Source organism: Cricetulus griseus, chromosome 2 (genome assembly GCF_003668045.3).
Source record: "Cricetulus griseus strain 17A/GY chromosome 2, alternate assembly CriGri-PICRH-1.0, whole genome shotgun sequence".
Taxonomy (NCBI): Eukaryota; Metazoa; Chordata; class Mammalia; order Rodentia; family Cricetidae; genus Cricetulus; species Cricetulus griseus.
This window is the reverse complement of record NC_048595.1, coordinates 255976349-255999338: the sequence shown is the minus strand read 5'-3', so window position 1 is coordinate 255999338 and position 22990 is coordinate 255976349. Positions and strand designations below refer to the sequence as shown.

At 38.2% G+C, this 22990-nt stretch overlaps 1 protein-coding gene across 1 annotated transcript in view; it reads left to right on the top strand.

Moving 5' to 3' along the window:
- The window catches only part of Slc35f1 (solute carrier family 35 member F1), a 408573-nt gene that overhangs the window by 249533 nt on the left and 136050 nt on the right, over positions 1-22990 (top strand). The window contains exon 2 of the mRNA XM_027402097.2: positions 12734-12909. Coding sequence (XP_027257898.2) covers positions 12734-12909 — 176 coding nt within the window. The remainder of the gene's footprint in view (positions 1-12733; positions 12910-22990) is intronic.

Here is a 22990-nt window from a genome sequence, read left to right as displayed (position 1 = left end):
ACTAAATAGGAGATATTTGCTTCTACAACCAATTTTTCTTAGTCCATGCTATAAAAATTAAATTTTGACATAATTTTTAGGTGTTTTGGGGGCAATCTGTTAAAAAAAGTTTAAATTAAAAAACCTTTTTTATTGTTTTATCATTGAAGCAGGGGCATCACAATCATCTTTGGATGCAAAGAAAGAAGAAAAATGTTTGTTAGCCTCTGTGCAGAGGGGTCCTTTTTCTTGGGAGCAAAAGCTAGGTGTTTTGTCTTCTAAAGTGAGGAAAGACTTCTCTATTTAGCCACATTCCATGCACGTTTTTGCAAGTGAAGGCATAAGCTACGATCTCAGTTGATTTCACATTTCTCAAGTGGGTTTTCACTGTGTGTGGAGAAGTTTGGCACTCAGAGGAATATAATTTCCTCATACGTCATGGGTAAGAATGTGTTACATGTGGAATAAAAGGATGAAATCTGACTTTGGTATTTATGTTAAGACACAGTGAGGCAGTCTGTTTTTGTTCACTCAGTGGATTTCAAAGTTAAACGTTTGCCTTTTGGCCCCAGGGTTCACTAATGTAATTCAAAATGCAAAGCTAAAAGCATTTTGAAATGAAAAATGTCAAAATCATTTAAAATGCATAAAGCAAACAGTAACACAGTCATCCTAAAAGGTTACACTGCCTCTCTTATCTCCAAGAAGATGTTAGCAAGTGTGGGAACTAGTCAGAACTTCCTTCTGGAAACATGGTAAGTTGTTCATATGTCTTTTTTTTTTTCCTGCTGCCATTTCTGACTTTCTGGAAGACAAAACTCCCAAAGGCTTTCCTAATTAGAGAAAACATTCATTAACTGGTTAGCAATGTTCTGAGAGTATCAGACCAATCATATAAATAGTAATCAATGGGCTGGTACTTACAAATAGACTTAACATTAGGAGAGCCATATTCTGAGTATTACCCAACAGTCAGATACTACAGGGGGCAGTTCTCATGAACTACCATGTTGTCTCCACAGTGATCTCTGGAATATATATTACCATATACATTACTATCTACATTTTTATAAGTCTTAGTCACATGCTCAGGATCTAAATCCAGATTTGTTCAGTTTCAAACCATATTCTCATTTTACTACACCCCATAAGTTGCTAGAAGAGAACTACGATGTCATACCTCCCAGGAAAACAAATAAAATTTTATTTTCTGAGTCAGTTGTCTCCAGTGTGGGAATATACAGCTCCAAGGGAATACCAGATACTCTGTTAAAATCTGGGAAGAAAATGATGTCATTACCTTATATGTGAAGAGAAAACACCATTTCTTTTGTGAGAACTGAGTAAAAATGAACTAAGGTGGGCTAGTTTTAACATGTAAATTGACCAACACATAACATTTTAGTCTGTGAGGTTGCTCTCCTCACTCCCCTTCTTCCTTTTCTTTTCTTCCTTCCTTCTTCCTTTCTTAATGATTATGTACTTTCTCTTTTTCAAGTGATTTCTTTATATTGTAATTGCATCTTTCCCTCTTCATTTTCCCTTTCCTCCCTCCCACACCTTCCATGTACCCCTACCACCTTGTTCTTTTCCGAATTTATGACTTTTTTAATCTAATTGCTGTCACACTCACACACACACTATGCATGTCTGTGTGTCTCAATGTGTGTATACATACATATATTCCTAAATATACAAATACAATCTGTTCAGTCCATATAATGTTACTTATAAGTACATGCTTTCAGGGATGAACATCCAATATTGGTTAAATTGGTGTGCTCTTCCCTAGGAAAGACTTTTCTTCTACTCTCCGCTTTCCTTACTTGCCTGTAGTTCTTTGTCTAGGGTCAAGGCCTCCGGTGCTTTCAACCAACAATATTGACATGTCTATTGGTGTTGTCTTTGTTCAGGTCATGTTTAGGCAGCCATGCTGAAGAGACTTCATGGGTATAGCATTTCTGACATTTCTAGGAAACACACTCTCACGGAAAACTTCTTGTTTCTCTGCTTTTGCAATCTTTCTGCCCCCTTTTCAGAATGATTCCTGAGCATTAAGTACTGGAATTGTATTGTAGATCTATCCGTTGAAATTGGGCTCAGTTGTGATTTTCAGAAATGGTCTCCATCTGTTGAAAAGAGAAAGTTCCTTGATGAGAGGTGGTTATTACACTTATCTATGTATATAATTACCAATATTTATAATATAATTATGTATTATGCTAGGTCAGTAAGGTGGTTGTAGGTTCTCCTCCAAGATTCATGACATTCCTAGCCCTAGATAGTTGGCTAGATTTCAAGTACCAGGAATGATTTCCCTCTTGGTGAGTTGGTCTTAAGTTCAATTAGAGAACTGTTGGTTACAAATAAGGTGTGTGTAGCACTATTGCACCCTTAAGTTATTTTGCCATGCTGGTCATTATTGTGGTTCTTAGGTGTCATAGCTGGGTAGGACTATTGGTTGTTTTCCTCTGTTGTAAGCTTACTTAGAACATTGTTGTACCATATGAGCTAGTCCTCATGGAGGAGGCTTTCTGGTCAGATCCTTCTGGGGATGGGGTTGTCTCTTGACCCTGTGTCTAAAGTGCATGGTTTATCGGCAATAAGGACTTACTTTTCACCACTCGGGGAGGGGGTCCAACCAAGATCAATAGCAATAGCATATAATGTTTTGAGTATCTCTTGTACAACCCTGACCAACAACTTAAAAGATGGATTCTCATGCTTGGTTGGGAGTTTTGTTAGGTGGTCTATGGATCTTGGATTAGGGGGTAGTGTGTTGTCAGCCCAGATGGGAAAATTTCATGTAAGCAATGTATGCATATTTATATACTGACTTAAATGTATTATAGGTGTTTTCTATAGATAGTTAATAGCATAACTTCTTATGCCTTTTTCAGACATCCTTACTGCTATTTTATGCTACTACATTCTTCCTCTGTGTTTATTTACCTACTGTTTCCAAATGAGGGCTCTCCCATTCTTCCAATTTCTCCTCTCAGATAATTTTCCCTTTAAGTCATTTCTTTCTCTTCCATCACTCTCTTCCTCTTTAATGACAGATTCATAGACATATATCTCACTTCTGGTAGAGTGTGCAGATCACTAGTTTTTAGTATAGTGGTAAGGTGTACAGAAATGTGAAATTAATACTATATCCATTTTAGAGCATTTCTATTACTGAAAAATATTTAATTATCCACTAGTTATCACCTCTGATTCCAGGCTCTGTCTCCTAGCAAATAGCTATCTGTTTACTATTTCTGTGTATTTGTCTGTTATAAACATTTTTACATAGGGAATAGTTTAACGAAGGGTAATTTGTGTGACACTTTTAAGGTATATGTGATTATTTGACACAAGAACTGATACTCTAATTCTCAGAAGGGGTTCTGCTGTCTTCATGTGGGCTGACTGTTGAGATAAATTATTGTATTTTTTTTCAGTGACTGAATTACATGAGGAGAAATTTTGACTTAGGAATGATCCCTGAGTCATCAATAATATCAAAATATATACAAGTAAATTACAAAACAATTAAAAATATGCTGGGTGTGGTAGCACACACTTTTAATCCCAGCACTCAGGAGGCAGAAGCAGGTGGATCTCTGTGAAGTTCGAGGCCAGCCTGGTCTACAGAGCAAGTTCCAGGACAGCAGGCTGTTACACAAAGATACCAACAAACAAACAAACAACCAAAGTGGAAAATAGAAAACAAAATAACAATCCCCCCAAACAAACAAATAAAAACCCCAACCAACCAAACAAAACAATAAAAATTTAAAGCTGAAATTTCTCTTATTAATCTGAGCTTTCTGTATGAGCTATGAACCACATTACAAAGTAAAATAAGCAAAATAAATCTAATCATTTGTAACAAAGTGTTATTTATTTTATTCTAAAATGTTACTTAAAATTTGTGATTGTCAGTAAGACACTTCTGTAGATTCACTTTCCCTCTTTTATTACAAGTGAATATAGCTTTCAATGTATAGATTAGTGTGAGATATTTCCTGACAATGTTAGCTAATGATTCAAAACCTAAAACAACAATAGAAAAAAAGAAAAACACAAACAACCCAGGCATGGTGACACCACCTCTAATCCCAAGAAACTGGGAGGCTGCAGCTGAGGGATTGCCATGAGTTTAATGCCAGATTGGCCTACATAGTGCATTCTAGGTGAGCCTGGAATACAATGTGTAAGTCTGTCTCAAAAAAGGTTTAAAAACCATAAAATAAAGATAAATTGTGCAATTCAGGGGGTGTTTAAGGTAGTCAAGCCCATTACTTTACATTTTTTCCATTAAATGTAACAATGGTTAATTAGATTTTATTGGTATTTTACTTAGTAGTAGATAATTAAAATGGGATTGGGGAGATCTCTTCTCATCATTATAAAGATAGCTGTAATACACAAAACAATAGCAAAACCAAACTAAGATAACATTAAAAATGCATTTTTTCATTAACCAAAAATGCTGCAAAATGCATTAAAGCCATGCAAATATTTAGAGAGACAGAAATGAAAACACTGAGTACCATTTGCCGTGTTTGGGTAAGGGAGCAATGTTGCGTCATGAATTATCTAAATTATAGTATTATGTCAATGCAGTTAGTGAAGATAGTTCACTTACATAATCATCTCTCACTCCTCAATGTTGCCTTTTATTGATTCTATTCTAACCATAATAAAATGATATTTGGGGCATTAGCAAATAAAAATGAATGGAGAAATATGGGAACATTGTGGCTGATATTTAGTTCATGTCTCTTGTTCAGAAATGTAGACTGATTTCTGACAAACGAAAAGCCCATCTATGCCACCAAATTAAAAGTCTGTCTATGTCACTTTTGATTTCATTTACCACCTACTTGTCTATGTATACATCTTATCTTACTTCTCATTGGCCAGCCAAGTGAGTCCATGTCTGTCTCCGCAAGCATGGCATCCCCTTCCTTACAATGGTGTGCCAACTTTCCAGTACCAAACCAAGACTTTATCATTAGAAAAAAGATTCTAATATTTGCTCTTTAGGAAATGTTTTCATAAAAGGATTATCCAATTTTAAGCACTTGAGATTTACTTGAGTCCATAAGTATGTCCTGTCCTCTGTTTTACGTATTTGTTTGCCTCTCTAAATATCTGGAGATAGATCGATGGATTTGTTCCTCCCAGTCTGTATCCAGTAGGCCTTAAAATATCTACTGACTTGTCTATTTCTCTGTGGACCTTAGCAAAACTAACAAATAATAAATGCATGGATATTTATGATAATCCAGCAGCCACCGAAAAGCTTAATCAGTGAACTGATTATTTTAAGGTTAAAGATGTAAATGTCAGTGGTTGGTATACATATACTGGTACCTTTGAAAAGTAAGTCAGATCTATGGAGTAGAAGAAAATGTAAAGCTTTATTAGTTTAACCTGAGTTCCCTCCAGAAAGCATACAGAGATGTACACACTGCTACATCATTAACAGTGCATTTCCACAGAACAGTAGTGAGATACAATAAAGGATAAAATAAACCTTTGAGAACCTTAAAATGTAGCCGTCTCCAGAGAGCCCATATAGCTTGCATGAAGGAAGAAGAAAGAATTTCTTATTGTTCAAATGCACTAATTCCATTTACTGTCTGCTTGTTCATGAGTGGGTACCAAACAGGTTGCCACAAAGGCCTACTCAACCCCTCCAGCCAAGCACCTCCTGGTCAGAAGGCACAAGGTACACAGCATGAGCCTGAGGTTCAGGGCCACTGAGCTGGGCCTACATAACATTGAGTGTAGTCTATGTAGAGATGTTCACTATAGCTACCACTGGTGCTGGATTAAGTGGCCAGTCACTCTGCAGATGAGGGGAACCAAAAGAATCTGAAGGATTGTAGATGTCATACACACAGGCCATTCATATACCCTTGGCCTAATAATCACCTTATATAAAAGTTGACTAATCCCTGAATATAGTCAAAACTTACTTAGCAAAGAGCTTCTCAGAGTCAATGATCTACCAGCAAGAATTATACCAAAGAATATAGTAGAAAGTGTTTCTCCCACATTCAAGTGGCATTGATTTTACACCAATCCATATACTTAAGTATTCTTTATGTATGTATCTCTGAATGTGTGTATTAACTCAAATCTAATGAGACTTGCCTCAGACTCATTATCAGAATGAAGATGCCTCCACAGAAAGGCTGATTTTCTCTAATTTAAGATGATGGCATAATTATTCCACTCTCATGTCAAAGAATTACAGAGCAATATAATTATGTTATTCTGTGTTGGCATTTTTCATACCTTTTAAAAGAATATATTCTTATGATTAAAAGAAACAAGATACAATTTATGCTTTATTTTTAATCTTATTATTATTTTGAATATTTAATTTGCAACAGAAGCTTATCCCCCAATCCCTAAATTCTGTTTCTTTAACACAAGACAGTGCTGTTGATAACGTGTATGTCAGTATTTATGAGTACAAGCTCTGTTGTAACAGGTACTAAGCTCCCAGCAGCACAATTTTTCCTGAGACTCATGCATTTTTCATTGTCTAGTCCATCTGAATTTAAAGTGGATGAGATGTCCTTTTAAATGCACAAACAAAGATGATGAAAATGTGTATCATAGCCTCCTCTCCATTTCTGCTACTAAAATTATAGGAACTATGTATCTTATGTTAGAATGCATCTGCTATGCTCTTCTGTGTACTACATGAATAACCAAGAGCTCACTGTGCAAAATTTCACCCAGAACCAATTTTAGCATCTTTTTTTTTCTTTTTTCTTTTGGTTACAAGATAGCACCTTTCTGGGCTTGTTCAGAAATGCACTAGAAAATAGCTTATTAATCTCAGCTTCTAACTGGCAGATGGGTTACAGTAAAAACAAGGGAGTCTTCTGTTTCATTCTGGTTATTTTTCCAGCTAGGATAAGGTGCTGCCTTACCAATCTTCTAACACGTTACCCTTTCCATACACAGCTCCCTCAGAAATGCCTGCATTCTTTATTGAGTATCTATTTTCTTCTGTCCAGCAGTCATCAGAGTTTAGGAATGGAACATAGAATTTTATTAAAGACCATTCATTCCCTTCTTCTCCAGAGCTCATGAGCTACATAATATAGGCAGAAATAGAAACACACACTGGAAGACACTTGACTCAGCCTTGGGGCTCAGGAATGGCCAATAAGAGGCTTTCAAGACAAGTCGGTATGTTCAGGCCTTGAAGAGTTAGGTAAAGGACCCATAGAGCAATTGCTTGATTACTCAAGAGAACAACATAAGAGAGATAGAATGACAGAAACCAACTAAAGCAATCCTTTGAGATGGAAAAAACAGGTTTCTGTGCAATATGCCACCACATGCATTCATCCGGGCCAGTTGGGAGCAAAGAATTTGATGAATGGAAAAATGGAAGGGCAGAATTGGAGTCAGTAGAATATCAGCAGTTAGGCATTTGAAGGTTTTATTCTTACTTTATTTTGATGCTTCTAATGAGTCTCTCAAGCATTTACACTCCAGTAGCTCTAGCCCCTGCAGTCAAGGAAGGGCTTTTGGACTGATCTGGTAAGGGGTTTCCTGAATCGCATTCTCAATCTGATCACACCAGCAGTGTCTGACAGACATGACTCAATTAAAAGCATGTGCCACCATTAGCTATGGTTTTTGTCTTTACTGTTTCCAGTATGTTTCTGAAAAAAAGCCTGTAAGATTAATGTGCTCCACACACTCACTGAAAACAGGGAGTGTTTCAGGCTGCACAGCATAGTAATTTAGAAGTTAGGATTTGAAATCATATCATCTAGCTCCCACCTAATGTCTTTTCAGTAACTAAGTTCAAAAAGAGTAACTTTGGGGCTGGAGGCATGGTTCAGTGGTTAAGAGCACTGGTTGTTCTTCCAAAAGACTCAGGTTTGATTCCCAGTAATCACGTGGCAGTTCACAGTTGTCTGTAGCTCCTGTTCCAGGGGATCTGTTGCCTTCTCCTAGATTCTGTATGCATATGCTGCATAGACATACATGAAGGCAAAACACCCATACACATAAAATAAATATTGAAAAGACATCTGATTTTAAAATAAAGAGTAACTTTTTAACCTTGGGCTGGTATTCCGCCTCTCTGTGCCTTAGGTTCTTATCTAGCCAAAGGCACAATAGCAGCATTTGTTGTATAAGATACTCTGAGGATTAAAGAAAATTGTATAAACTAATCTTGGTGCTTTAAAATAAGAATTATTAGAAATGTTTCCCTTTATTTTTTAATTCTTTATTTATTATTATTTTTAACTAAGCTTCTTGGAAATCCAGTGTCAAAAGTTTGGTTTAATGGCCTCTCAATGAAAGATTATATCTTTTTTTTGAAAAATAAGAATCGTACAAATTTATGGGCTACAATATAATATCTCAATACATGTGTACAATGTATAATGATCAGGGTGAGGCTGTCTCAGACATTCATCATGAAAGATTATATCTTATTACAGCATATAGAAGGCTATTTTATAATATGTTGAATGCAGTCACATGATAGATTAAAATTCTATTTTCTTGTGTAAGTAGTCTGTAATCTTGTGTGGCTTGGCTTGGTTCAGAATGATACCAATGTTTGAAACATCATTGTTATGATTTAAGTAGGTCATAGTATTGTTTTGGTCTTCTCCAGCAAGAAGGTACACTCCACACAAAGCACTTTCTAGTGTGTATGCAGCATCAAAAGCAGCCATTTAATACACTAGCTGTAACTTTGGCTGTATCTCTTCTGTTTTAGTGTGTACATTATTAGGCAAATGATAAAGAATGACCAATCATCAGGTTATTATCAATCTGCTGTAAATTAATTACCTAATATGATTAGTGTTGTGTTATGTGGTGATTAGATCAAACATCATCTTTAAAGGAGCCTTCAAAGACAACATCTTTTATTTCTCACTACTTTCTACCCATGTAGTCACCATTAGTGATCCAACCTAAGTTCCCAAGACTAGAGTTGACAGCTAGGGTGGCATGACATTATAAAGCTTCCATACAACAAAGGAAACCATTGACAGAATGAAGAGACAGGCTACAGTATGGGAGAAAATCTTTAACAGCAATACTTCAGAAAGGGGACTGACACCTAAAATAATAAAGAACTGCTAAAAAAATTCCAATCAGTAAATGAGGCAAAGAACTAAACGGAATGTTCTCTAAAAATGAACTGACCTAGGATATAGCTCTCAGTTGGTGGAGTGCTTGCTGAGTTTGCATGATACCCTAAGTTCGACTCTCAGCACTCCAGAAACAAATAAACCCTGTATGTTAGCATAACTAAATTCAGGAGAATAAGAAATTAAATGCCATTTGGGAAATATAAAGCAATACAACTTTGAGATTCCATCTCACCACTGTCAGAATGGTCAGCATCAAGAAAACTAAGAAGTGCTGGTGAGGATGTGGGGAAAGGGAAATCCCTTTTTACTGCTAGTTGAAATGGAAACAAGTGAAAACACTCCAGCAATCAGTATAGTTGTTTCTCAAAAGCAACAAGAAAGACTAGAATTGCCATATGACTCTCCCAAACCACTCGTGTGTATGCACCCAAAGAATTCGAACTCATACCATGGAGATATTTCCCATCCATATTCACTGTTGCTCTATACACAATATCTAAGAAAGGGAACGAGCCTAGATGTCTATCAACAGACAAATGAGTAAGAAACTGTAGTATTTATCTAAAAATAAAATCAGAACACTTACAGCAAAATGGATGGAACTGGAAAGTATTCTGTCAAACAAAGTACTCCAGACATAGGAAGACAAATATTACATTCCTCTCACATGCAGATCCTAGATTTTCATTTTTACATATTTACAAATGTTTGTAGGGACTGCAGATTATGAAACTAGAAAAGGAACTGTTGGGGAGATCTTAAGAAATGATTGGGGAGGGAAGAAAAAGACTGATATAACGGATGTGGCATGAAAAGGAAGTGTGTTGGAAGATGGGGGAGGGAGAGGGAGGAGCAGAATGGGGGAAAGGGGGCCAGGAGAAACAAAGTGTGTATGATAATGTCATGATTATGCCTATTACTCTATATCCTAGTTAAAAATTCTTTTACAAATCTTTGAGTTTATTTGAATTCTTCTTTACTTTTCAGTTTTCTTCTGTTGATGGGGGTTATTGTTTATTTTGTAGCAGTGGGGGCTGAACCCAAACCCTTGCCCATGCTAAGTAAGTGATCTACCATACCCCACATCCTCAACCCAGCTGACCTCAAAAAAGAAAAAAGAAAAAAAGAAAGCCCCGCCATTCTCATCTAGCCCGTGATGATTATGCTTGTCCTACGAGTCTTTAATACTTCTATTTCACAATCCTCTGAATGGCATTACCTGTCTATAGGTACCAGGAACTTAGAAAAATCATAGTCAGATGAAGGCAAAGGAGGTTAAACAAACAAGCAAGGAGTAAATACAATACAATGAGAGAAGAGTAATGAATGAGATGTGTCTTGAGGGAAAAGATAAAACAATAAGACATCGCAAAGCAAGTGGCAAAAGAGCCAAATCTTGAAAAACTGAATAGGAGTCAGACTGGAAAAGGCATGATGCACACTTTGCCAATGATAACTTGTATAAAGGAATATGAGAAAAGAAGACCATTGTTTACTGTTGAAATATAAATAGCTCTAGAAGTCAGGAACTCTGGCTTCATGGAGGAATGCCACGAGGCGGGGAAGCAGGAGTTAATGGCCCAGAGGCTATTGGAGGGAGAACTTTCAGAACTTCATTCCAGTTGCCATATAACCTTGGAAAGCCACCTGCCCCAAAGCAAAGCCCATTTCATTTTTCTCATAACTCTCCTCCTTGAGCAGCAGTCTCTAGGGACGCCTCACCTCTTCTTCCATGTATAGGTTGGCTTAATGTGTTGGAGGCAGGAGACTCCCAAACCCTCATTCCATTTGGCATGGAGGCTGCTTGGATTTCTCTTTTTATTTCCCATGTATCTCTCAATATTCAGTAAGACACCTTATGCTCTTCCAGAGAAGTTGTTTCCCAAGAGGAAAACATGAGTTGCTGCAAAACTTCTCAAAGGTTAAACCCAGAAGGCTCGTGGCTTCATGTCCTCTGTACTCATGTGGTCAAAGCAAGGCAAGATCGATTTAGCTTCCAAAAAAGTAGAAATAGACCCAGTCTCCATCCAGAAAAAGAAGAAGAAATAGAAGAAGAAGAAGAAGAAGAAGAAGAAGAAGAAGAAGAAGAAGAAGAAGAAGAAGAAGAAGAAGAGGAGGAGGAAGAAGAGGAGGAAGAGGAGGAAGAGGAGGAGGGTGGAGGAGGAGGAGGAAGAGGAAGAGGAAGAGGAGGGTGGAGGAGGAGGAGGAGGAAGAAGAAGAAGAAGAAGAAGAAGAATGTCCCGCGCCCGCTCTGTATTCCTCGCCAGCAAGAAATACATGCAGGACACTCGGATCCTTCTGTAGACAAGCTTTAATGCATTAGACTGAACAGAGACTGAGCAGAGACTGAGCAGAGACACTGCATTAAGAAAACCATCCCTTATAAAAGGCTGACCAGCCGCCTGGGACGTATTACCCTATGAATGGCTTCAGCTCCTCAGGCTAAAATGAGCCACGGGATAGGCAGAGATCAAAGGAATGGAGATTACCCAGCGCCTGTGAAGTAATTTACACCTTGGTGTCTTCAGGCAACATTATAATGTAGGAACCGGCTTCCTACAGAAGAAGAAGAAGAAGAAGAAGAAGAAGAAGAAGAAGAAGAAGAAGAAGAAGAAGAAGAAGAAGAAGAAGAAGAAGAAGAAGAAGAAGAAGAAGAAGAAGGAGAAGAAACTCGTGTTTGACATAAGTCTTTGTGTTTATACTATTGCTTTCTTATTTCATATTGCTTTTTCTACAAATAAACCAGAAAGATCTTTCCTGTGTGTGTGTGTGTGTGTGTGTGTGTGTGTGTGTGTGTGTGTGTGTGTGTGTGTCTAACTACAAAGCTTGTGTGGCATTTCATTTCCATGGAAACTGAACATTCTGACTCTTTCCTCCAGTCCCCACTTCAGTAGTCTACAAGAGCACTGCCAATGAAAATGGCAATGAAAATATTTGCATAATTATTATGCTACTGAAGTCCTGAATCTATTTCAGGAATAATAGTTTTAATATATAGGCAATTGTAACTCGAGAAGCAAAGGATAAAGACCCAATGTGTACTAATGCTTCTGAGGACAGAGTTCTGGAGTCCAGAAGGGCATCAAAAGCAGTCCTTTTGGATTTGCAGAGGCTTGTATAGCCATTTCATCCAAGTGTTTCTAGATCCAGGAGTTTGATTTGTAAAGCAAAGGGTCTCCCTTTATTGCTTTACTGTACACATAGATGATGTTGGAATATGTTTCTTGTTTGCCAGGGTCGGGCATGCTCCCAGCATCCCTAATGCACAGTACTGTGGTAAGCATCAAGATGATACCGTCCTTCTGCAACAGCCTCTGGAGTACAGTGATTGGAAGGCAGCCAGGTTCCCATGCAGAGGCTTGATCTCATAACCAGGGTTTGCTTTATCCTCATTATGTGTTCTGGGGGCAGATTAATTAACCATGAGAAGCATTAGTTTCCATCTCTACAAAGCCTCAGTAATAACTATACGGTCCCCTGCAATGGGTTACAATAGATAGTATTCACTGCCCTTAACTCAGTGCCTGCTATGAGTTATCAGTGGAATTAACCGCTGTTATTTTCACCGACTTCCTGCTGACTTGGCTGTGTTTCTCTTCATTTCTCAGGGAGATGTTAATCTCTGTGGCTTTGGGCCAAGTGTTATCCCTTCTTGTTTGTGGAATTGGCCTGACCAGCAAGTACCTGGCAGAAGATTTTCATGCCAACACACCAGTCTTCCAGAGCTTTCTGAACTACATCCTCCTCTTCTTGGTTTATACCACCACCCTAGCTGTCAGACAAGGTAAGCTGTCCCTAGGCCCAGGAATATTATATTTACAAGATTATAGAATATTGTGTGCCATAACTAGGTACTGTTTTATCACTAGTAGCATCAGTAAGGTGATTAAAATTCACAGATCTCATTTTGGTATTTTGCAGTAACACTACAAAGAAAATGAATGGATATATTATCACAAAGAAATAAGCATTGTGTGAATTCAGAAGAAGTAGGAGATATATGCATTGCAAAAAAGTACATTTGCTCACAATTTGAATTCCTTTCAAGGTTTTCGATCCTCTTGATGAATCTAAATAGAGTACCTCCTGCAACCCAGAACAGGCCCAATGCAGCTGTCCCAAAGAAGCTAGTCCTGAGCTGTTGAAAGGAGCTGCAGACAAATATATGTTCTGTAGGAAAGTGACACAAATATAAATATAAACAACTCGAGTAACAATGCAAGAGGAATAAAAGAAAAGGAAACTCCCACAAATGGCCAAGTGTGGTCCTTTTTTAAATTTAAAATAAATAAAGCAATAAAAACAAGTTTTCCAAGCATCAGTATAAGAAAATGTCATTTAGCCGGGCATTGGTGGTGCATGCCTTTAATCCCAGTACTCGGGAGGCAGAGGCAGGGCCGATTTCTGTGAGTTTGAGGCCAGCCTGGTCCACAGAACGAGTGCCAGGAGAGGCTACAAAGCCAAAGTGAAACCCTGTCTCAAAAAAAAAAACAAAAAAAAAAAAAGAAAAGAAAAGAAAAGAAAAAAAAGCCATTTAAAAGAGTATGTCCAATAAAAATTACTTGGGAGGGGATGCATCCTAAAGGCCTTTCAGAATCTTATGGTACGCTATCAAGTTTGATATAATCCTTTACCTATGGCTCTGGAAAAATGCAAAAGTTTCTTCTGAACTTGTAGCTGTTGATACATTGAAAGATAATCATTAATAGATTAAAAGCAATCACATACTCTGCTAATAAACAAGAACCTATATATTGCTAAATATATCAGTTGTAATAGTTATATTTTTTGAAGCTTTTATAAAAAATCAATATTTCATTCTTCCTTGTCCTTATTTGGATTTCTCTCTGGACTAGGACTGTTGCTCAGTTATAATGACATAGCCATACTAGACTTCATCTTAGAAGAGAATAGGTCACAGGTGGTAGGGGTGAACTTAGTTGCTAAGGCCCTTCTTTGCAAGTATGAGGCCTTGAGTTCATAACCCCAGAACCTACCTAAAATTCTGGGCCTAGCAGCATGCATCTGAATACTTCAACTGGGGAGGCAGAGACAGGCAAACCCCTGGAGCTCCCTGGCCAGCTGGCTGAGCAGAACTGACAAGCTCCAGATGTGGCAAAACACTCTGTCTCATAAATTAATTTAGAGAGTAATTGAACATGGTACCTGACATCAGTCTCTGGGATTTGCATGTGCACACACACACAAACACGCACACACACGAACTACTTATACATATGTGTGAACACAGTTACACAAGCACATAACTAACTCCCTACACACACACACACACATACACACACACACACAAGAAATTACCACTCTAGTACTCAAATGATTTTCCAATTTGTTAAAAATATATTAGAACATAATTTAATTTGCTTTCACTAAATTGGTGTTACTTGAGGTTTCTTGTTTGTGTTTGTTTGTTTGCCTTAATATCAATAGCTGTAACTACTTTTAAGAATAAACTGTCAGCCTTCAAATGTTACAGACATTACAGCTCAGCTACGTTTCCTCAGTGTGAGTCAGAAGCCGATGAATTTGAATGATATAAGTGTGTTGTCCAACAGTTATCCCACTGTTTCTTGAATGGTGCTTCAAGCCAGGAAAACACTCCAGGAAGTGAGGCAATGGAGGAGGCATACAATTAGTAACTCATTTCTGAGAAACTGTGGGAATGCATCAAAAAAGGAGAGATAAGGAATGAATATAAAAATTCGTTTGATGTGAGCTTGAATCAACATTAAAAGAATAGTATTATTTTACCCAGTATAAGGAGTATAATTAAGAATCATGGGATTAAATTTGGAACAATTTTGCAATAGCCTAATACTGAAGATTTTTTCATGTGAAAATGGTGAATTCATCTTTTGTGATTTTTAAGCACTACTGGATTTTGAGATCACAAATTGTTTCTCCACTTTGGATTCTTGTCTATACTGTTTTCTTTTTTCAATTATTTTTTTTTACTTTTTATTTAAAAATTTATTTATTTATTTTTATTAGAAAGAAAATTATTTTACATGTCAATCCCAGGTCCCTCTCCCGCCCCTCCTCCCCTGCCCCCCAACTAACACCCTACCTATCCCATACCCTTTCTGTTCCCCAGGGGGTGAGGCTTTCAGAGGGGGTCCTTAAAGTCTGTCATATGCCTTGTGATAGGGCCTAGTCCAACTCACTTGTGGCTAGGCTCAGGGAGTATCCTTCCATGTCGGATGGGTTTCTAAAGTCCATTCCTATGCTAGGCATAAGTATTGATTCACCACAAGGGGCCCCATAGATTTCCAAGGTCTCCTCACTGACACCCACATTCATGGGGTCTAGATCAGTCCCAGGCTGGTTTCCCAGCTATCAGCCTGGGGACCAAGAATTTTCCCCTGTTCAGGTCAGCTGTTTCTGTGGGTTTCACCAGCCTGGTCTTGACCCCTTTGCTCATCAGTCCTCCTTCTCTGCATCTGGATTTCAGTTCAGTTCAAGGGTGTCTGCTTCTACAGCTGCTGGATGAAGGCTATACAATGGCATATGAATTAGTCATCAGTCTCATTATCAGGAGAGGGCATTTAAGGTAGCCTCTCCTCTGTTGCTTAAATTGTTAGTTGGTGTCATTTTTGTAGTTCTCCAGACAGTTCCCTAGTGCCTGATTTCTCTTTAAACCTATAATGGCTCCCTCTATTATATTATCTCTTATCTTGCTCTCTTCTGTTCTCCCCCCAACTCAACCTCCCTGTCCTATCATGTTTTCCCCACCCCTCTTCTTCTCCCCTTCTCATTCTCCTAGTTCCTTCTCCCCTCCCCCATGCTCCCAATTTGCTCAGGAGATCTTGTCCCTTTCCCCTTCTTGAGGGGACCATGTATGTCTTCTCTTAGATTCCTCCTTGTTTACCAGCCTCTCCGGCAGCATGGACTGCAGGCTTTACACTATGTCTAAAATTCACATAAGTGTGAGTACATACCATGCTGTCTTTTTGTGACTGGGTTACCTCACTCAGAATGGTTTCTTCTAGTTCTATTCATTTGCCTGCGAATTTCAAGATTCCATTGCTTTTTCCCCCCACTGAGTAGTACTCCATTGTGTAACTGTACCACATTTTCTCTATCCATTCTTCAGTTGATGGGCATCTAGGTTGTTTCCAGGTTCTGGCTTTTACAAATAATGCTGCGATGAACATAGTCGAACAGATGTCCTTGAGTCCAACTATTTAGTAAGAGTCTATATCTAGGACAAATAATCAGATTAAAAATCAGAAAGAATATTATACCAGTTATAGGTAGAAGCTAGAAAATGAATGTATGCAAAGACTCAGTGTTAATAATATTAATAATGCCATTTACATTATAATGTGCTTGCTACAGGGCATGTGATATGCCTTCATACTACTTCAACCCAAGGAAATAAGTATCGTTCAAGATTTTATAAGTGAGGCAACCAGGATGCTGATCAGGGATGTGCACTAGGAAAAGGCAGAAGCTGTGACAGGCTAGGGCTGGGGTGGGGTTGCCTGGAGGGCCCATGTTTCTTCTTGTAAAGCTCACAGGAGGCAGCAGAAGAGATGGAAGACCATTTAGAATGAAAGGAGGCATTTGTGTTTCTTTTCTTTTTTATTTTATTTTTATTCGTTTTGGTTTTTCGAGACAGGGTTTCTCTGTGAGCTTTGGAACATTTGTGTTTCTTGAATTTGAAAACCCAGAACAGGAAACTAGCCTGGGGTGTAAGATGTAGTGAGGCACAGCAATAAGGTGAGGACAGAGTCTTACAGAGTATGGGAGGAGCATCAAGGTGGTCAAGGCAGAGGAACATAGAGGATGAAGACTGAGCAGGAACTTGAAGGCCCTTTAGAAGGAAAGACTAAAGAGGGCTGAGGAAAGCCTGTCTTCCCAGGCAATGGAGAAGAGAGTCACCTCCCACAAGGCAGTGCTCTTTCTGGAGACTTTTACCATTACCCTGGATGACTGTTGAACTTGCCTGCATGTCTGTGTCTGTATTAGGTGTTTACTCACAGTGTTTGTTTTACGTATCATCTTTAGAGTTTTAATAGGCTGGTATTAAGCTAACATCTGGAAATTAACATAGTAATTGCATTAAGCTTATGTATGCTGAGTCACTTTTATGTTCTGGAAACATAACCTTTGTGTTCAGGAACTTGAAGATTAGGAGAGAAGTCTGTATATAAGGGAGTCTTTTACAGCCAGTCTCTCCTTTTCCAGTGTTCCTCACAGTCTGCAGGTAGGATCAAGTCCTGACCTTCCCATCTCTCCAAGCATAAATATCACCTACCTAGTTGGGCCTCTATATTAATGATATGTATGTCTTGGACCACTTGACATTAAGCAGTTTTCTGACTGTATTTTATTTTATTTTATTTTGTAAACAAATCTCTGTCATTGTACTCATACAACTTACAGTTGTCAAATTTTAAATCCTGAGAATATTTAAGCATGATGCCACTATAAGTAACCTTGCCAAAAATCTGACTTCAAGGGTAGGGCAAATTCTCCCTATCAAATTTACATTAGATCAATGCCCCAAAGATGTGGAGGTAGCAGGTTCCGGTGTACACTCTAGTAAAAGTAGTTCTGAACTTGTCCTAAATTGAGGGTTATGTTGCTTGAACCACACTAAGAAGGATTTGGGACATGAAATGTGTCCATAAAGAAACTCAAGATCGTGTAACTAAGAAAGCAAGTGAGGCTTCAAAACCTGATGATCAGCCCAAAACAATACATGAAGACTTTCCTTCATTTCTACAGCCTTCTTTTCTTCAAATTTCAGGTAATACTAGCTGAAATTCAATAACCAAGAGACACAAAAGCTGTGAATACTGTGCAGCAAGGGAAGACAGGCTGGAGTTCAACTGAAGACTGAATTCTTGCTTTTGTCAGACAGAGCGAGAAACACGACCACTTTTAAAATTAAAAGGCACATGGGATACATTTTTACCAGGAAATATTTACCATCATGTTTTTGCCCCAAATCATCTCTTACTGCTTATAACTATTTCCCAGAACTACTTCCTCGGTAACAAATGAAGTGAATTTATTTACTATCACTTTTCCATATTTGTACCTAATTAAGGGAAATGAAGAAAGTGAAGGAAAGATGGGCTGCTTAGGGAGAAACAAAAGCACATTTGGAACTTGTGATCTTCCTTCAGTCGTGGTGTGGAAAAGGACATGGAAGTCTGAACAGAACCAGAGGAGTCAGCTACTGTATAGACCCTAGATTCCTAGTGACAGGTCTTACAAGGGCTGATTTTTCTTTGAAAAGAATTTCTTTAAGCTCTTCCAATTTTGAATAAAAAACAATCTTCTAGCTAAAGCAATTTGTTAAGCATCTCATTCTTGAAGACAGACTTTCACATAGTTTCTATCATGTCTTGCTTTGTGTGTGAGAGATAAGGAAATAAGTCTCTAATAGTACAATATAACACTAATAAGCAAGTCTTAAAATATTCACATAGTTAGAAAAATAATGTAGACGGTCATCTTAAAAAAATAGGGTTCTTGGCCATAAGGAATTCTTCGCAACTTGAGGGCCTGCACCTCTTAGTACAGACTCTGGTGTTGTCTAAGGATCCTTCCCCGCCTCAGGTTCTGGCACTACTCTACATTTGGGAATCTTTGCCCTTGCCTTCACTGGAATGTGTTTAGTGTTTGCCACAGGTGATCAAAATCCCAATTCAAAACAGTAAAATTAATTAAAGCAAATTCCAGGGTTTCCTCAGAGCAGAAGACCAAGGAAACCTCTATGCACTGTCAGTTACCAATTCCTTACTGAAGCACTGAAGAGAAGGGTTGGCAGGATAAGAGAGCACTTGGCAAAAGTATATATGGAATCATACGTCCCCTGGGATCCATGAGGAAACTAGCACCATCAATTTCCTAAGACTAGTGAGGTAATTTTTATTGAACTCTCTTAAAACCTCCCTTGTGGGAAATTACTTGGCAATCTTCCATGCCTATTCCTTGTCAGGCCACATTTATTTTTACTTAAGTGTGATTGGAGAGTTGTAGTCACTATAGTATAGAAAGATTGTACTTGAGGGGTTTCTGAGATGAATCCTTGTAGTTGCTCCTTGAGAAATACTTAGCATTGAAATGGAGAAGGACAAAACAGGCTTAAGGTTGAGGAAGTAGATGCATCATGTTAGGAAATTGACAAAGAAAAACTACACAAAAGAGTCAGAACCCACTTCTAACAAAACTGCCTGTCAACACACAGCTCTTGTGTAATAGTGGTGGAAGTGCAAACTGGCCACACTTACTTTCGAATACAGCTTGGCATTTTCTTATAAAGTTAAACCTGTACTTCCTATATGATCCAAGAGTTATTCTCTTCCAAGAAAAATGAAAGCATAATGTTGACACACAAAACTGTATGCAAATGCTGCTTTGTTTATAAGTGCTTTTAAAACCTGCAAACAACTCCAATGAATATCTGCTAGTCTATGGAAGGGGAGAGAAAGCTGCTTTTTGTGGTGTCCACCAGCGACCCCAGTATACATGAGGCTAACACAAGAAGATTGTCATAAATGCAAGTCCATTTTAAGCTAAATAATGACTACTATGCCAGTCAGAGCTACATAGTAAGGTGCCTCGTCGAGGAAAAGCAAGGAGAGGTGGTGATGAGTGTGGTGGTCAGTGAGTTGGTTCAGGGTAAAGGTACTTGTCACACAAGCCTTATGTCATGAGTTCTATCCATGGAGCTCACCTGGTAAAAGGAGACAACCATCTCCTTGTACTCTGCCCTTCACATGCATGACATAACACACATGTGCTCACACATACACACAAAATAAGAAATAAATACATAAATAAATAGGAAAATGTAATAAATGTATATAATCCAGTACCACTCCCTAATAAAAAGGAATAAGGTACTGAAACATCCAGGTATGTGCACTAATTTTAAAAGCATTATGCTCAGTGCAAGAAACCAGATGCAAAATTTATACTCCAAGTAGACAACTGCATATTCGGAGAAAGCAAAATGATAATGACAGAAAGCAGATGCATGGAAACTAAAAGTGAGGGCTGACTGCAGAAAGCACACACACAAAAAAAAACCTTTGTCTTGATGGCATTGTTCCCTGTATCTCAATTGTTACAGGCATTATAGAAGAATAGGCATTTGTCAAGACTCTTCAAATGGCACATTTGAAGAGATGAGATTTATTGTGTCTGTATTACATATGATGGGAAAAATGAAATAGTCTATTCCTACACTATGGTTACCAGGCTGGAATAATATATTGTTGAGTGTCCAGTAGGTGGCTATTCTTTAGGTCACTTAATGATACCAGGAAATGCCCTTGAAAGCATCTTCCTTCACTGTGGCATCCTTCTAGAATACCAAGGACTTTGATCAATCAAGCTCCAAGTTATGCAAAAGATGCTGCCAAATACACATATTCTATGCATATTCAGTGTGTGCAGGAGAAATGTGCAGCAAATGGAGCATCCCACAGTCTTAATAATACTTAGAATGCTCAATATTAAGCATTATATTTATGCTGCAGTATATAATCACAGACAGTGTGCTGTACACAGAGCCCTCAGTATCGGCTCATAAATGACTTTCAGATTGAAAGAAACTGACAAGAATATGCAATACCATCTTCTCCTTTTAATGCATCCTCATATAAATTCACACACACACACACACACACACACACACACACACACACACACACACACACTCATATATCATGTCCTTCTGCATTCCCCATGCTAAATACCTCATTAATGAATTCCCCTTTGATTCCTTCATTCCAAACAGCATCTAAGCTTGCAGGAAGGGATTTTCTCCCTGTTGTATCTGGAGTCCATGTTGACTGTTAATTCGGGAAATCTTTAAGCATTCATCTTTCCATGCTGAGAGCTGGCGAAGAGCAATACTCATTCCTGGCACGGAGCTCCAGTGTTCATGTGGGAGATTGAAGGGTGGTTACAAGATGATAACTGTATTGCCTGAAGTAGATAAGTCCCTTCTGCCAAAATAGTGCTTTGTATGTAATTAGTGTAAAAATTCAGAGGAATAGAGTTTATCCTTACAATCATCTTTCTCATTAAAAAAGAATCATAATGGAGGAACAAAGCCATCCCTGCAGTGAGCTCAATTGCTTTCCGTAAGTTTTCATTAAATCAAAGACTCAGCAGTTGGGACTCTTGCACACACAATTGCATGCTGCTGCATGAGATCTGCAGGAGAAAATGATTTTTTTTTCCTCCAAGGATTAGAATTGCATTGTGATTATCTTCAGATCAGAATTCCCTGCCTGTGCATTTTACCAATGTTCCCGTTCACTGGTTTCTATTTTTGAGGCTTCTGAGGAAGAGCAGGGCGAAGATCACTCAACTAGACACTTAAATGCAAATACATGAAAGTGGGAGTTCTACTGTGGGCCAGAGTCAGTACCTACATGAGGAAAAACATAACAAAAATAACCCCAAATATGAACATGTTCAGAACTTATGTTGCTTCTCATTGTGCTTTGTGTTATTATTTAATAATTCCAAGACAGAATATAAGCATCCCTTTCATTCACTTTTACCTCCCTAATCAGTCATTTCTAAGGATGTCTTTTTTCCTCCTGGTGATATATTTTCCTTAGAAGAAATTACAGTAGTTCTACATTTTATAGTAAAAAGATGCCCCTTTGTGCACTTGACTACATTAAATATTATAATGTTCACCCTTGATTATTTGACTAAACACTCCCCCCTTAACATGAACTGAGCATTCTTTTTCTAAATAGTAGGAATATGATTTTGTTCAGTTCAATTTACTTTTTTTCATAAATTGCCACTGCATGCCCATTCTTTTTATTAGACTATTGGTTAAAAAAAATGTTTAGCTTCTCGTGTGTGAATCTTTTCTACGGTCACTTAAAACAGTTGTATTCACTTATATAATGAATTCTAGTTTCTCCTTGCCATTACCTTCTAGAATCCTGCTGCCTCTCCTTATGAAGCCTACAAGTCCCTTTCAAGTTTCATGACTTTCTTTTTGTGTATAACCTACTGAGTTTATTTAGGTTCTTCCCTGAGTGTCTTTAGGGATCTAATGTTTCTGGTTTCCTTGAGTCCTTACACTCATGTACACATACCCACACAGAAACATATACACACGCAGATAAGTTTTAAAAATATATAATTTTAAACAATTGCAGTTGAGACCTTTTCTGGATTCAATTAAATCAAAATTCAAGAACCATCGAATAGCTGCCTGGGACTGCGCTGCTTCACTTCACAAATCTGGACAATAATGACAATTGTCTTAGGAGTTTCATGTGAGCTCAATAAGGTGTGGCAGAGATGTGGGCCATACAGAAAACATTAACTGAACATGACAGATATCAGCATTAATTTACTTAATAAATGCTGAAACTTCTCCCCATCCATTTTGGGTGTTAGTTTCTTGTTTATTTTTGAGACAAGGTCTCACGCATGCTGGCTTCAGCCTCCCACACACTAGGGTTGTAGGCATGAATCACCATGACCAGAATTTCATCAGTTTGAATTTTATAAGCAAACCTTTTATTTTAAATAAAATCCCCAGGGGGCTCTGGTCAGGAGCCCTGCATGCCTGATATCTTTCATGTGACCCTGAGCATCAGAGCTGCTACTTTGTGATTCCTACAGGAATCCGGGAGGAAAGAGTCCAGATGTTCTCTTCTCACTATGGTGGCCAATGTGAAGGGGTGTTCACTCATGTACTGTACAAGTGTGTGACTATTCAAAAGTGGCACAAGTTCAAAAGCACCCTTCCAGTGCAGAGATGGGGTCTTTCTGCCTATGCCAGCCAAGCCAAGAGAAAGAACAGGTACCCAGTACCTTTGTCCAGAGAATCCAAAGATGTTCCC